The sequence below is a fragment of the Delphinus delphis genome, chromosome 2, assembly GCF_949987515.2.
Source record: "Delphinus delphis chromosome 2, mDelDel1.2, whole genome shotgun sequence".
In the NCBI taxonomy this organism is placed as follows: domain Eukaryota; kingdom Metazoa; phylum Chordata; class Mammalia; order Artiodactyla; family Delphinidae; genus Delphinus; species Delphinus delphis.
In genome coordinates, this window is record NC_082684.1 from 101711357 (window position 1) to 101729045 (window position 17689).

The 17689-nt window shown below is 40.4% G+C and overlaps 1 protein-coding gene and 1 pseudogene across 3 annotated transcripts in view; one reads left to right on the plus strand and one right to left on the minus strand.

Annotated features, from left to right (window-relative positions):
* The window catches only part of MTHFS (methenyltetrahydrofolate synthetase), a 260706-nt gene that overhangs the window by 193922 nt on the left and 49095 nt on the right, over positions 1–17689 (minus strand). For 2 of the 3 annotated variants that reach the window (XM_060005318.1, XM_060005317.1), the window contains exon 3: positions 13660–15838. The exons of the other annotated variant lie outside the window; for it this stretch is intronic. In XM_060005318.1, the coding sequence (XP_059861301.1) occupies positions 15606–15838 (233 nt within the window). In that variant the 3' untranslated portion in view covers positions 13660–15605. Of the gene's footprint in view, positions 1–13659; positions 15839–17689 lie in introns of those variants that run through there. 3 annotated transcript variants of the gene reach the window in all.
* Positions 6583–7188, plus strand: LOC132421179 (riboflavin kinase pseudogene; annotated as a pseudogene).

The following is a 17689-nucleotide window of genomic DNA, read 5'->3' on the forward strand; positions in this document are numbered from 1 at the left end:
ACGGTAAAATAAGCAAAATGAGAAGACAGAGAAACACACAGCAGATAAAGGAGCAAGGCAAAAACCCACCAGACCTAACAAATGAAGAGGAAATAGGCAGTCTACCTGAAAAAGAATTCAGAATAATGATAGTAAAGATAATCCAAAATCTTGGAAATAGAATGGAGAAAATACAAGAAACGTTTAACAAGGACCTAGAAGAACTAAAGAGCAAACAGAGATGAACAACACAATAAATGAAATTAAAAATTCTCCAGAAGGGATCAACAGCAGAATAACTGAGGCAGAAGAATGGATAAGTGACCTGTAAGATAAAATAGTGGAAATAACTACTGCAGAAGAGAATAAAGAAAAAAGAATGAAAAGAATTGAGGACAGTCTCAGAGACCTCTGGGACAACATGAAAGGCACCAACATTCGTATAATAGGGGCCCCAGAAGAAGAAGAGAAAAAGAAAGGGACTGAGAAAATATTTGAAGAGATTATAGTTGAAAACTTCCCTAATATGGGAAACAAAATAGTTAGTCAAGTCCAGGAAGCACAGAGAGTCCCATACAAGATAACTCCAAGGAGAAACACACCAAGACATATATTAATCAAACTATCAAAAATTAAATACCGGGCTTCCCTGGTGGCGCAGTGGTTGAGAGTCTGTCTGCCAATGCAGGGGACACAGGTTCATGCCCCGGTCTGAGAAAATCCCACAAGGCGTGGAGCGGCTGGGCCCGTGAGCCATGGCCGCTGAGCCTGCACGTCCGGAGCCTGTGCTCCGCAACGGGAGAGGCCACAACAGTGAGATGCCCACGTACCAAAAAAAAAAAAAAAAAAAATTAAATACAAAGAACAAATATTAAAAGGAGCAAGGGAAAAGAAACAAGTAACACATAAGGGAATCCCCATAGGTTAACAGCTGATCTTTCAGCAGAAACTCTCCAAGCCAGAAGGGAGTGGCAGGACATACATAAAGTGATGAAAGAGAAAAACCAACAACCAAGATTACTTTACCCAGCAAGGATCTCATTAAGATTTGATGGAGAAATTAAAACCTTTACAGACAAGCAAAAGCTAAGAGAATTCAGCACCACCAAACCAGCTTTACAACAAATGCTAAAGGAACTTCTGTAGGCAGGAAATACAAGAGAAGGAAAAGACCTACAATAATAAACCTAAAACAATTAAGAAAATAGTAATAGGAACATACATATCAATAATTACCTTAAATGTAAATGGATTAAATGCTCCAACCAAAAGACATAGACTGGCTGAATGGATACAAAAACAAGACCTGTATATATGCTGTCTACAAGAGACCCACTTCAGACCTAGGGACACATACAGACTGAAAGTGAGGGGATGGAAAAAGATATTCCATGCAAATGGAAATCAAAAGAAAGCTGGAGTAGCAATTCTCATATCAGACAAAATAGACTTTAAAACACAGACTATTACAAGAAACAAAGAAGGACACTATATAATGATCAAGGGATCAATCCAAGAGGAAGATAAAACAACTGTAAATATTTATGCACCCAACATAGGAGTACCTCAATACATAAGGCAAATACTAACGACAGTAACACAATCATAGTAGGGAACTTTAACACCCCACTTTCACCAATGGACAAATCACACAAAATGAAAATAAATAAAGAAACACAAGCTTTAAATGAAGGACTTTTAAAAGAAGGACTTAAATGATATTTATAGGACATTCCATCCAAAAACAACAGAATACACATTCTTCACAAGTGCTCATGGAACATTCTCCAGGATAGACCATATCTTGAGTCATAAATCAAGCCTCAGTAAATTTAAGAAAATTGAAATTATATCAAGTATCTTTTCCAACCACAATGCTATGGGACTAGGTAACAATTACAGGAAAAGATCTGTAAGAAATACAAACACATGGAGGCTAAACAACACACTACTTAATAACCAAGAGATCACTGAAGAAATCAAAGAGGAAATAAAAAAATACCTAAAAATAAATGACAATGAAAACACAGTGACCCAAAACCTATGGGATGCAGCAAAAGCAGTTCTAAGAGGGAAGTTTATAGCTATACAAGCCTACCTTAAGAAACAGGAAACATCTCAAATAAACAACCTAACCTTACACCTAAAGCAATTAGAGAAAGAAGAACAAAAAACCCCCAAAGTTAGCAGAAGGAAAGAAATCATAAAGATCAGATTAGAAATAAATGAAGAAGAAATGAAGGAAACGATAGCAAAGATCAATAAAACTAAAAGCTGGTTCTTTGAGAAGATAAACAAAATTGATAAACCATTACCCAGACTTATCAAGAAAAAAAGGGAGAAGACTGAAATCAATAGAATTAGAAATGAAAAAGGAGAAGTAACAACTGACACTGCAAAAATACAAAGGATCATGAGAGATCACTACAAGCAACTCTATGCCAATAAAATGGACAACCTGGAAGAAATGGACAATTTCTTACAAATGCACAACCTTCTGAGACTGAACCAGGAAAAAATAGAAAATATGGACAGACCAATCACAAGCACTGAAATTGAAACTGTGATTAAAAATTTTCCAACAAACAAAAGCCCAGGACCAGATGGCTTCACAGGTGAATTCTATCAAAAATTTAGAGAAGAGCTAACACCTATCCTTCTCAAACACTTCCAAAATATAGCAGAGGGAGGAAACTCCCAAACTCATTCTACGAGGCCACACACTCTGATACCAAAACCAGACAAAGATGTCACAAACAAAGAAAACTACAGGCCAATATCACTGATGAACATAGATGCAAAAATCCTCAACGAAATACTATCAAACAGAATCCAACAGCACATTAAAAGAATCATACACTATGATCAAGTAGGGCTTATCCCAGGAATGCAAGGATTCTTCAATATATGCAAATCAATCAACATGATACACCATATTAATTAATTGAAGGAGAAAAACCATATGATCATCTCAATAGAACTAGAGAAAGCTTTCGACAAAATTCAACACCCATTTATGACAAAAACCCTCCAGAAAGTAGGCATAGAGGGAACTTTCCTCAACATAATAAAGGCCATATATGACAAACCCACAGCTAACATCATCCACAATGGTGAAAAACTGAAAGCATTTCCACTAAGATCAGGAACAAGACAGGATTGCCCACTCTCACCACTATTATTCAACATAGTTTTGGAAGTTTTAGCCACAGCAATCAGAGAAGAAAAAGAAATAAAAGGAATCCAAATTGGAAAAGAAGAAGTAAAGCTGGCACTGCTTGCAGATGACATGATACTACACATAGAAAATCCTAAAGATGCTACCAGAAAACTACTAGAGCTAATCAATGAATTTGGTAAAGTAGCAGGATACAAAATTAGTGCACAGAAATCTCTTGCATTCCTATACACTAATTATGAAAAATCTGAAAGTGAAATTAAGAAAACAATCCCATTTACCATTGCAAAAAAAAGAATAAAATATCTAGGAATAAACCTACCTAAGGAGACAAAAGACCTGTATGCAGAAAATTATAAGACACTGATGAAAGAAATTAAAGATGATACAAATAGATGGAGAGATATACCATGTTCTTGGATTGGCAGAATCAACATTGTGAAAATGACTCTACTACGCAAAGCAATCTACAGATTCAATGCAATCCCTATCAAACTACCAAGGGCATTTTTCACAGATCTAGAACAAAAAATTTCACAGTTTGTATATGGAAACACAAAAGACCCCGAATAGCCAAAGCAACCAAAGCAAAGCAAAGAAAAATAGAGCTGGAGGAATCAGGCTCCCTGACTTCAGACTATACTACAAAGCTACAGTAATCAAGACAGTATGGTACTGGCACAAAAACAGAAATATCGATAAATGGAACAGGATAGAAAGCCCAGAGATAAACCCACGCACATATGGTCACCTTATCTTTAATAAAGGAGGCAAGAATATACAGTGGAGAAAAGACAGCCTCTTCAATAAGTGGTGCTGGGAAAACTGGACAGCTACATGTAAAAGAATGAAATTAGAACACTCCCTAACACCATACACAAAAATAAACTCAAAATGGATTAAAGACCTAAATGTAAGGCCAGACACCATCAAACTCTTAGAGGAAAACATAGGCAGAGCACTCTATGACATAAATCACAGCAAGATCCTTTATGACCCACCTCCTAGAGAAATGGAAATAAAAACAAAAATAAACAAATGGTGCCTAATGAAACTTAAAAGCTTTTGCACAGAAAAGGAAACCATAAACAAGACGAAAAGACAACCCTCAGAATGGGAGAAAATATTTGCAAATGAAGCAATTGACAAAGGATTAATCTCCAAAACATACAAGCAACTCATGCAGCTCAATATCAAAAAAAAAACAAACAACCCAATCCATAAATTGGCAGAAGACCTAAATAGACATTTCTCCAAAGAATATATACAGATTGCCAACAAACACATAAAAGAATGGTCAACATCATTAATCATTAGAGAAATGCAAATCAAAACTACAATGAGATATCATCTCACACCAGTCAGGATGGCCATCATCAAAAAATCTACAAACAATAAATGCTGGAGAGGGTGTGGAGAAAAGGGAACCCTCTTGCACTGTTGGTGGGAATGAAAATTGATACAGCCACTATGGAGAACAGTATGGAGGTTCCTTAAAAAACTAAAAATAGAACTACCATACAACCCAGCAATCCCACTACTGGGCAGATACCCTGAGAAAACCATAATTCAAAAGGAGTCATGTACCAAAATGTTCATTGCAGCTCTATTTACAGTAGCCAGGACACGGAAGCAACCTAAGTGTCCATCAGCAGATGAATGCATAAAGAAGATGTGGCACGTATATACAATGGAATATTACTCAGCCATAAAAAGGAATGAAATTGAGTTATTTGTAGTGAGGCGGATGGACCTAGAGACTGTCATACAGAGTGAAGTAACTCAGAAAGAGAAAAACAAATACCGTATGCTAACACATATATATGGAATCTAAAAAAAAAATGGTCAGAAGAACCTAGGGGCAAGATGGGAATAAAGATGCAGAACTGCTAGACAATGGACTTGAGGATACGGGGAGGGGGAAGGGTAAGCTGGGACAAAGTGAGAGAGTGGCATGGACATATATACACTACCAAACGTAAAATAGCTAGCTAGTGGGAAGCGGCTGCATAGCACAGAGAGATCAGCTCGGTGTTTTGTGACCACCTAGAGTGGTGGAATAGGGAGGGTGGGAGGGAGGGAGATGCAAGAGGGAAGAGATATGGGGACATATGTATATGTATAACTGATTCACTTTGTTATAAAGCAGAAACTGACACACCACTGTAAAGCTATTATACTCTAATAAAGATGTTAAAAAAAAAAAAAAGACTCCATGCTTCCATAGCATGAAGCACAGTTTCGATCCCTGGTTGGGGAACTAAGATCCCACATTGCTCGCCGTGCAGCCCCCCAAAATAAATAATAAATTAATTTAAAAAAAAAGAAGATCCACAGGCAATCGATAAGTCACTTTTGAAAACATTTTGATTCCTCATTGAGATCTCCCATTCCTGAACTACGTGCTGTTAACACAGCTCTCTTATTCTAGATGCATTCTAATAGCCAACTGTATAATGATCTAATCTAGCTCTTACCCAGAATATGGGATTCTGATGTAACTAGAATTATTGGTCTAGAAGAAATGAGGGGTGTGTGTGTGTGTGTGTGTGTGTGTGTGTTGAGAGAGAAAGAGGGAGAGAGAGATAAGAAGGGAGGTTGTAATAAAGTTATAAAGGGTCCTAGATGCTAGCCAGGGGTTTACATTTTATTCTTTGGGCAACAGAGAACCATCAAAAGCTGTTAAGCAGGCAAGCGATATAAGTAGAGTTATATATTTTACGACGATAACGCACGGAAGCATGGAGGATGGAGAGGAGGATGTGCCTCCCCACACCGCTATCTCCATTGTCCACTGGGTCTTATATCAATATTAAGCATTACTACAGGGAGTAGCATTGGCTACCTTACCTTCTTGTTAGATTTGAGGAACAGCAAATATTTAGAACTTATAGGATCTATCTATTCTCCAGCATCAACGTCCACAAGTATCCAACCCAGATCTTCAGAATAATATAGTACTCGTTCTCTTTTCATGAGAGGAAATAACAAACACTTTTTGCATTTCAATCCTAAAGAGATTATTTTTCAGTGATAAACCAGATGTTCACCATTTCTAATAGTGAACTCCTTGGGATCTGATTCACCACTGAAACAATTGTTTGCTTCTTAAGTATACTTTTTAAACATATCATTTTAAGACTAAAAGTATAGGTAGGGACTTCCAAGGTCGCCGGCGTTCCGGAGCCCAGACGCAGCCTCTGAGTCGCCCAACACCTTCTTTTCGGTCAGCTGCGTGAGGGTCTCGCCGGGGCATGTCGTCCGTGCCGCTCGGCCCGTTGTACGCCTGTGCGCTCGCCCCGCCGGCCGGCCTGCGGAGCTCCCGCCCGTGTCCCCCAGCGGGTCCGGGAGGTCCTGGCACCGCCTCGATGGCGGCTCCGCCGGACGCGCAGACTGGACCGCAGCCCGCACCCCGAGCTGACGGCGTCATGAGGCACCTGCCCTACTTCTGCCGCGGCCAGGTGGTGCGGGGCTTCGGTCACAGCTCCAAGCAGCTGGGCATCCCTACAGCTAACTTTCCTAAACAAGTAATAGATAATCTTCCAGCTGATGTATCCACTGGCATTTACCATGGTTGGGTCAGTGTTGGAAGTGGAGACGTCCATAAGATGGTGATGAGCATAGGATGGAACCCATACTATAAGAATACGAAAAAGTCCATGGAAACTCGTATCATGCATACTTTCAAAGAGGACTTCTATGGGGAACTTCTCAATGTGGCCGTCGTCGGCTACCTCAGACCAGAAAAGAACTTTGATTCTTTAGAGTCACTTATTTCAGCAATTCAAGGTGATATTGAGGAAGCTAAGAAACGACTAGATTTACCAGAACATTTGAAACTCAAAGAAGACAATTTCTTCCAGGTTCGTAAAAGCAAAATAATGAATGGCCACTGATGGAAAGGCATCTTATTTATTCATTCACTGTTTTCTAATATTTTACTGCTCATAACTCTACAGCCTCATCCTGGTTATATTTTAAAAATCAAACATTTTCCTACAGCTGTGAATTAAACAGTACAATGTAGTTACCATATTATGTTCCAACTGTTCAATTAAACCCATCATGTTACAGTACTAACAAGGTTCATTTTAAAAATCAAGATTCTTTTTTATGTAATATGCTGATTAAAATGTACACTTGAAAGGTCTTAAGTGTTTTTTAATGGAAATGAAATATATATAAATATGGGTAACAGGCAAGTCACTAGTTTGAGATGAGAACTATAATTCTCATGGTAAAATTTTAGCATGCATGTACTGTGTAGCATGCTCTGCTAATCAGAAGGGTTATAAAAGTAACTATATTAAGCAGAGGTTTGACAGTTTATTACAAACCTAAGGGGAAAAATCCAGACTTTGTATTTTTGATATTTTGTGCATTTATATATTATTATAGACATAAAGACTTGTGAAATTTCATTTCAATTAGTCATTTCCTTTAAGGGCTCAAATCATTGTACTGGGTTCCATTTTTGTTACAGCTGCCTCAGTTCTAATTGGTCTAGACTCTCTCCCTATTAGTTTTTTGTTTTTCTTTTAAAACAGTAAAATGAGTGTTTTTCGAATCTCTAGGTCTCATTTTTGTGTTGTATAACACTTCCCTCTTTAAGAGTAGATATTCTTCAACATTTTTCTTAACCTTTGTTTTCTGTAAACAATTGTGTGTCAGTTTTTCCATTTAGAATATCCAACTCTACATTTACAAAATGTAGAGTTTCATCTGCGTCTGTATCTGCCATCCCATCCCTTCACTATATGAAGAGTGATTAAGTGCATATCTCTTGCATTTTAGAAAAAACATCCAAAACTTCATCTGTAGGTTTCCCCAAAGTTTAAATGAACACCTAGCAGTTCATTTATATATACCAGTTTCTTAAACAACACAAAATACTTGTTTCCCCCCTAGGGAAACTAGTTAAGAGCCAACTAAACTATGAAATACAAAGTTATTTGTTTTTAATGTAATTATATGTTTCCTGAGCAAATGCAAACTGTTGTAGCTGTGTGTACACAATGTAATTTAAGGCTAAAGAGTGCTATCTAGAAGGTAATTTTAAAGATAACTCATTATAAAACCATTTTCCCCTAATCTGCATAAATGAGAGAACTGATTTTAACAAAACTGTTTATATAATATTTAGAAAAACATCTAAAGCTAATGTTGGAGTAGGGGGAAGCAGGAATAAATTCAGTTGGATTGTTTTGACTTTTTGGTGTATGAATTTACGGCAAACAATGTAGTATGTGTCTTTTTCATTTCTTATTTATAGAAATACTTAGAAAATGTAATTTCATGTTAGAAATCCTATACTTGAAAGAAGCCCCAGTTATCAGTGGTTCTATGAAACAAAGTTAAAAACAAACATGGAAGGTGTAAAAAAGATGTGTTTCTTTGAGTAGCTTGTGACTGATTATATCCTGATTAAGTGTGAAAATTCTTTGATATTGTCACCTTACATTTTGTTAAATAACTATTGTTTTTGAAAAACCTATAGTGTGTGGTTTAGGACTTAGTTAATGGTGTCTACAATTTTTTAAGTTTTATATTAAGTGTTTATATATTATAAGAAATGGCAGTAGGGCCACTTTTGATTAGTCAGTGTTTTCAGGCCTTGAAATAAATCTTGATCAAGTGAAAAAAAAAAGTATAGGTAGGATATTTATGGGACACATATAAGAAAAACAGCTGCAACTGGCGGGGTGGGCAGAGGTATGAAATGCAAAGAGAATTGAGGGACTTAAAAAGTGCTCCTCGTCTTTTACTTAGGCTCAGAAGTCCTCTGATGCACCCAAACAGTGGATACTGGTCAGCCAGGCGAAGTCTGAGAGGAAAAGAACCGAAAGAAAGGCATCTGCTGTTTCCTAGGTGGCAGGGTTCTTTAAGGCACTCTGTTTGTCAAGGACTAACTTAGAGAAATTATTTCTCCTAGTACTCAAAACACTATGGGCAAGAGAAGAGCCCCCAAAGAGCACTCAGAAGACAAGGAGACCAGTATTGGTACACAGGGGACCAGCGAGATGAAAGGGTCATGGGAGGTCAGATACAAATATGTGGTCAACAAGAGCCAAGGAGAGGAGGGGCAGATGAAGTCAGTGCCCTGCACCTCAGGCCGCCTCTTAATGGAGGGACCAGAGAACCAAACCCTGTACCCATCCAGCTGGGAGGACATGTTCTTAGAGCAGTGGTCTCCAAACAGGGTGACACGCCCCAGGGAGTGGGCAAGGTGAACCACTGGGGCTTGGGAAGAAATTAGAATCTCTAGTTATATTTATTTTTTATCTTTAAAAGACAAGGAATTAAGTTTTGCTGAAGCTTAAAACATAGACTGACGTCGGCCCCTCACTCTGCCAGCACATCAGAAGGCCCCATGTCCAGTTAGTATGCAAGCCAGAAAATCGCTGTTGGATACTGTGAAAGGAAGTGTTTCGTTCCTTTCAGCATACTGAGATGTACTGTGTTATTTTAATATTTCCAGGCACATGGATTTATGTGTTACATTATGTAGTTTTTACTAAACCAACCCTCTTAAAATGGAAAAGTGGCTTAAAAAGATTCTTGCAAAGAAACAGTAGCACAAAGATAATTCGAATAATGCAAACACAAGCGAGCAACAACAGCCGATATACTTCTGCTACGGGTAAAAGCTATTCATCAGCCATACGACAAGGAAAAAGAACAGTGAGATTTGCCAGCAAGTGAGCCGCCAAACTTGAAATGATCACAAAGATATTTTGTATCAGGGATCTGTGCTCATCATAGTAATGATGAACCTCACTCTTCAAATATATATTGAAAAGTGTGAAGCCACTGTGGTTAGCAGAAGCTATGGGTCCAGAAGGTGAAGACAAACCTCCATAATGTTTTCAGTAATATTTAATATCATGAATTACTAACTAATATACTTTAAACAATGTTCCCTAAATATAATCCTAAATGTTTATGTCTTTTTTCTTCCTTAATAGTAAAAACCCAAAATGTAGCATACCATGTAGAAAACACTTGTTCTTCCTGCCATGGAAATATAGATGAAGTACTCATAAAACAATTTAGGGGTAAAAATATCTGGGCACATTTGTCAAGATATACTATTGGATACCATGTAGAAAGCACTGCTGGGACTTCCCTGGTGGTCCAGTGGTTAAGACTCTGCACTTCCACTGCAGGGGGCCTGGGCTCGATCCCTGGTCAGGGAACTAGATCCCACATGCATGCCGTAACTAAGAGTTTGCATGCCACAACTAAGGAGTCCATGTGCCACAACTAAGGAGCTGGTGAGCCACAACTAAGGAGCCCAGAAGCTGCAACTAAGGAGCCCAGATGTGACAACTAAGGAGACTGCCTGCTTGGACTAAGACCTGGTGCAACCAAATAAATAAACACTAAAAAAAAAAAAAAAAAAAAAAAAAAAAGATGAGTTTTGCACGTTTTTTTTACACAAAGGTTGAGTGTTCAAAACTTTTTGACTTTTCTATGATTATAAATGGTCACCAGTAAATTGCTACCTAAGCAAATATCTCCCTGCATTCCACACCTCCACACCAAATACATCTCATTTGAATCTTCAGGGTAAAAGTCATATATCATCTAAGACACAGAAAGGAGCTTTTTTCAGAAAGAAACATGACATGGAGAGAGCATACTGAAAACGGTTATTTGGAAATATTTTCATCATTATATGATTATGTTGAGATAAACTATGCTTGACACCTATAAACACTTTCGTATCTGCACAACTAAAAAAATTGGAAGCAGAATTTTTCTAACTCAGTTTAAAATCTTTCAAGGAGTTTCAATAAGTTTAAAACCCATTTACTAACAAAGTAAATGTGCAGCATCTTCTGATTAATATGCAAGAATAATCCACCTCAAGAATATGGATACTTACTCGCCCAATTTCAACTTTTTAAAAAATTTGCAAAACTGACAGAACGGCAAATTTTAGTGTAAGGGCAGTACTGCTTCCATGTGGATCTGCTTATTTCTGGAAGGCATCTTTTTCAGCTATAGAAGCCCTTAAAACCAAATACTAAAATAAACTGAAATTAGAACCAGACTTTTGAATCATTCAAAAGGGGTTAAAATAAGGTTTTCAAAAATAGTAAATTTCCAAAAAACGTCCATCACGTTGCTCTCCTTTATAGAAATTGAGTACATTATATTGTAAATTATAGATATAACTGTTTCAGTGATCTCATCTTTTCCTTTTATGTATATGTTTCCTAACATACATAATTATTATTTAAAAAGAAATTTGCCACTTATTTTTTTAACATCTTTATTGGAGTATAATTGCTTTACAATGGTGTGTTAGTTTCTGCTGTATAACAAAGTGAATCATCTATACATATACATATGTCCCCATATCTCCTCCCTCTTCTGCCTCCCTCCCACTCTCCCTATCCCACCCCTCTAGGTGGTCACAGAGCACCGAGCTGATCTCCCTCTACTATTGCCCATCTCTGGAGCTTGCTTAGGTGGTGTTCTGCCTTCTGTGGGCACACTGGGATGGAATCCCCTCTCCTCATGCACGCCGAAACCAAGGTCTTTCGCCTCTCTGGCAGTTCCAAACTTTTTCCCCGGACTCTCTCCCAGCTAGCTGTGGCGCACTAGCCCCCATCAGGCTGTGTTCATGCAGCCAACCCCAGTCCTCTCCCTGGGATCCACCAAAGCCCGAGCCTCAGCTCCCAGCCCCACCCGTCCCGGCGGCTGAGCAGACAAGCCTCTCGGGCTGGTGAGTGCTGGTCGGCACTGATCCTCTGTGCGGGAATCCCTCCGCTTTGCCCTCCGCACCCCTGTTGCTGTGCTCTCCTCCGCGGCTCCGAAGCTTCCCCACTCCGCCACCCGCAGTCTCCACCCGCGAAGGGGCTTCCTAGTGTGTGGAAACCTTTCTTCCTTCACAGCTCCCTCCCACTGGTGCAGGTCTTGTCCCTATCCTTTTGTCTCTGTTTTTTTTCTTTTGCTCTACCCAGGTATGCGGGGATTTTCTTGCCTTTTGGGAAGTCTGATGTCTTCTGCTAGCGTTCAGTAGTTGTTCTGTAGTTGTTCCGCATGTAGATGTATTTTTGATGTATTTATGAGGAGGAAGGTGATCTCCACATCTCAGTCCTCCGCCATTTTGAACATCTCTCCACTTATTTTTAAGCACATAAATAAACATATATTTGGGGCAGGGGCTTGCAGGGATTAGAGATCACCCTTACAGGGCAGGAGGCCTAAGACTGCCTGGACATAGGAGGAAAGATGACCATAAAGATGCAAAGAAGAAATGTATTAACAAGGCCAAACAGCACAGATAATGCAACACACACATATGGACTGGCCAAGGAAAGAATTGCAACTGCAGTAATAGAAAATGTGTTCCAGAATAATCCAACCCTGAGATGATGCTGAAAGGAGAGAATCTCAGCAGCAAATAGCAACCAACGTAAAAACCGGCAAGGTCACCACGCACTCAGGGCAACAAACACATTGGTTCATTCCTTCATCAAGGATTTATAGGCCATTTATTTTGTGCTAGGGACTGTGATAGGTACTGGAGTAAACCGTGAACTTGGCAGAAAATCTTCCTTTGAGGAGGTGACAGGCAAGTGGAGGAAATAAGCATGTTAACTTATGACTAAATGCAATGTGATTAACTGAATTTCAATGATCTCTGAAAGGAAAAAAAAAACAAAAAAAGAACTGGGACCAGAAACCAATAAGCTTCTGCACCATGTCACCCACGCCTAGACGTAAGACACAGTTATCCATCTCTTACTTAGTAGAATTCTGTAATTAGTGTACTGTTCTTGCTGATATCTGTTAGATGAACTAAAGTTAATGGTTTACTTTCTGGTTAAATTAAGCACAGTTCTATAGAATAGGCAATTATAGACATACATATATTTCCAATTCTCCAATAATAAGGATTGTTCTGTTCAGATCTTGTTGCTCTTTCTCTTCTGCCTGGACTGTCCCCTCACCTAAGACCATCATCATTCTTCTTTCATGTTGGCTCTCTTCCTGAATTTGAGGCCTTGTTCTCAGCCTCTGCTTGTGTCATCATCACCTGCACCGTCAGGGCTTTTTCCCCTTTCCTATACCCTCTGCGCAATGACCACTGCCCATTAATGGTCACTAGGGAAAGGTCCTCTTTCCAGGCGAGGGACCCTGCAGCCCTCGGGCTTTCCTGAATCTCAGCCCCTGGGTCTTCTGGCCAGTTGATTTTGTGTTCTGTTTGCACTTGAGGAGCTGGGGAGGGGCTTTTCAATGCTCTCCTTTGCCAGAAGAACAACACAGATTAAGTTCTAACGTGTTAAAGTTCTAAAGTTTCCAGACCTGCAGCCGTCCAGGAATTTTACTGTTTAACCACTTCAGACCAACAGCCATGTCAGCTATGTTAACTTTCACCTTAACCTTATGGTTGAAGTAACCCTTAAGATTTCTCACCAGTACGGTAATGTGGTTTCACAGCTTGTAGAAATTCTGTCTCCCTCCCATTTCTCACTGTATATACTGTATATACTATATTGTGAACCTTTGATTTTAGCCCAATTGACATTTTTTAAGTGTTTTTACTTTTGTGCATAAAACACCAAATCATATGGTATTATGAACAGGGATGCATGTTTCAAATGAAACACATCTGAATGTATTCAACTAACTCATTCAAAAAAAATTCTCATTGTCATACTAGATAGTCAAAATCTGAATCAGCACTTCTCCATTCAGACTGGCCACACAACCAGAGTTCAACGGCCACATGTAGCGCTTATGCTGGCCAGTTCTAGAAAACCGATTTGTTCACGTGGATGAGAGTATCAAATGAGGAGAGACACAGGTCACTAAATAAATTGTTTCTTCACAAACTAGAAAATATGTTTCTGGAGTCGAAAACAATGCCGAAGAAGTAAAGTCTTTCCTCCAAACTAACAAGTATTAATTTCTAGGCTAAATAATTTTATGTCAATATAAATTACAATTAGCAATCTAATAAATTCTAGTACCTTGGATTTTTTAAAAAATTATCTAACACCCATTGTCTGTGTGTCTACCGAAAGGGGGAAGTATAAAGATTATCCCTGTTCTTTGGCACTCACAGTCTGGTGAAAGGGTAGACATGGCCATTAGTATTTGACATGTAGGACAATGTGATAAGGAGGACAATGACCAGGGCCACTTAAACAAGTGAAGGAACACAGGAAGACTTCACAGAAGAGGTGACATTGGAGCTGAGTCTTGAAGGATAAACAGGAGTCTTCCAAATGAACAAAAGAGGAAAGAGCACTGCAGCCAGAGGAAAAGCACACTTACAAGGCACAAAGGGCAGAAGCAGCTGGCAGTGTTTAGGGAGCTATGTGAACGTTTGCATAAGTTGTACAGAAGAAGAATACGGGGAGAAGAGAGGCTAGAAAGAGACAAGTAGGGGTCCTTCATGATCAGGTTCATGTTTGATAAGATCACTTTGACTGTAGTTTGAGAAATAAAATGAAGAGGACCAGACTGAAGGCAAGGAAGCCACGGCTGAGGCTCTTGACCAGTTCAGCTTAGAGATGCTGAGAGACTGGACAAAAGGCACGACAGGGCGAGGAGAGAAGGGAACAGATATAAGAGGGTTTCCAGAAGCAGAATCAACAGGACCTGGTGAGAGGCAGGATGTGGGGTGTGAGTGAGAGAGCAGGACCCAGGAAGCCCCCTGGGTCTCTGGTTATAATAAATCTTCCCCCCACAAAATTCCCTTTCCCTGGCTGTGATGGCATCTGCCAACCTTCAGCCCAAATTTCATTTCCAAAGCAGATACCACCCATAAACAGAAATAATTTCTAACTTACAGGATATCAGATCTTAAACTCGTAAGTGACTGACACACAGAACAGCAGAGATGGAAACAAATCGGCCGAAATTAAAATATTTAAATCAGAAAAGGTTTCAGTCCTTTAACCATCAAAAGCTCCAAACTGTCAGACATAAAATTTCAGGTTGAGCAAGTGAAGCCATGATGAAAGGGTATAATATTCTTGGAGAACTTTGTACACAAAGCAAACACCAATAAATCATTTAATAATTGCTGAATCTCCATATGCATGCCAGACTGACCCAGGCCCATGACAGGACTTAATGAAAGTGTCCACTACAGATGAGTTTATTTTCCCCTCACGCTCTGAGTTGGAGCATAGTGCCTCATAAATATTTAACTTAAACTATAAAACAGAAAGATCAACCTGGGACAGAAAGTTAAGCTGAAAATCATATGGTGATAGCCTCCGTTTTAATTAATGTTCTATTACACACACTGCTATTGATTTTTTAAAATGGTTTCATGTTCGGTATCTAACAATTACACTGAAAACACTACAGCCCATATTCACATTATTGTGCAATTTCCACTAATTTCTGACAAGGGAAAATACACGTTTGGCTTTTCTCTGGCACAAAACCTTGATTATTTGGCTGTGGTCATCAGGATTTAAGATGCTGAGGAGTCTTCGTAAAGCACTTCATCTACCTTCATGTCATTTTCATCCACAGGGACCTGAAGGCAAATCTGCTCTTTGAAAGCCAAGGCCAGGGTGTAGGGCCTCACATCCTGGGACTGCAGACAGCGCTTCAGGTAGGCATCGTAGTAGCCCTTGCCCCGCCCCAAACGGTTGCCGTGTTTGTCAAACCCAAGACCCGGCATGAAGATGAGATCAAGTCCCCCTGCGGAAATGAGGAATAAAGTTACGAAGGTTAATGGTGTCTGGCAAAGACTGATCGCTTCCAGATCTGGTTTTTGTTTTTTAATGACATCATTTTCTCTGATTTTTAAAGAAATACATGATCACTCTAGAAAAATCCTAACAGTAAAGAGTTGGACAAAGAAAGAAGTAAAAATTACTCAGCAACTAGTAAGTCCGTCATCCATCCCCTAGCCGTTCTTTCATGTATACCTGTACAGAAATGCCAGATTCCCAGGCCCCGTCCACACCTAGTTAAAGAGAATCTCCAGGGATAGGGCCTAAGAATTCTTTTTTCTCTAATTTTCTTTCTTTAAGCATACAGCTGACCCTACATACTGTCCCAGGACACTGACAACTGAAGGAGTGGGAGAGGGTCAGAAAGAAGCCAGAAAGGACGGAGCTATTCTCAAAGTCGATGAGCAGAAGGAGGGTTAGCTGTTAAGAGGACCAAGCTTACCCTCTTCATTTCCCCTCTTACTGGAGAGGGAAGGCCGGGTTGTCCTGCTTCCCTGGATTCATGTGAGAGCAACCTTCGACCCACTCAGGAACATTCCAAAGGTACAAGATGGGGACCCATAATTGGTCCTCTGGCTGGAACTCTCCCAGGGAACACAGGGACCAGAACTGGCCATGGCATCATCAGGGCAGAGCTGGCTGCTGGGGCTCAAGGTAGAAGGCAGGGTCTTGAAAGTTATAAAAAGCTGACCACAGTGAAAGGTGTGATGAATGCTATAAAGGTCACGAGGATGTCCATGGATTTTGTGAGGTCCAGGGAATGGTCCTCCAGCCCCTTGCAGGGAGCATGACGCACCAGCACTACTCAAGAGGCACATCGCTTACGCAATGCAGCAGCCTGTCTGTAGCCTTCCTGTACTGAGCCTTGGCCTTTTGAGGGCTGTCCTGGGGGCTTCTGGGTGACCTACAGCTTAGCAAGGGCTAACCACTCATACAGCATTGCTGGCAAGGACATACCAGGGTTGGAAGCCATGAATTCTCTGGAACAGGGTGTTCAGAGTAGAGGTATTCAGACTGCCAGCTAGGCTGGCCCCCACTGTAGCAGCTGTTACGACTCCCTGCAGAGCCGTGAGGTGAGCTCAGCTTCTCTCCGGCTCCCAGCACACACCTGTAATCCCCTGCCTGCAAAAATCTGGCAGAGCATGCCTCAGATTACAGTCCTGACCTTCTTGTGGAAACCTGCTCGCCTACTCCAATCCCAACTTGCTAAGAGGCCCTGGTCTCTGACTTTCATCTTTCCTCCCTGTCTCTGCCCTGCTCATCTCTCTTGGGAATAATGGTGGCTTGTGCACTTGACTTTGCTTCGTCCAAGTCCTCCTGCTGTTGCCAGAGCACTCTTGGGCTTAAAGTTCAGCTCCGTCATTATACCCAGAACACACACGCACACAGCTTTTCCTAGGTTTCTTGCGTCTTTACAGTGTGGCAAAAGTGCTTTGTAAAGTCCTCTGGGGGATACACAGATACATCCCTGCCCTTCAGGAGATGGAGTTCAGTTAACATAAAAAATGCACACGTGTAACATCCATTCCAACGTAAGGCAGCAGTGCCTGCCAATTGCCCAAAAAGCGTTAGGGACAAGAAGTCCTAGAGACTTCAGCAGAGGGACAGCGACATGGCTGGGTGGTCAGGGAAGGATCCATGGGCAACTTTGACTTGACCTAGGTTTTTAAGAATGTGCCAGAGTTGGATCTGAGTGTATTTCAGAAACCAAGGGAAGGGGCTTCCCTGGTGGCACAGTGGTTGAGAGTCCGCCTGCCAAATAGGGGACATGGGTTCGTGACCCGGTCCGGGAAGATCCCACATGCCGCGGAGCGGC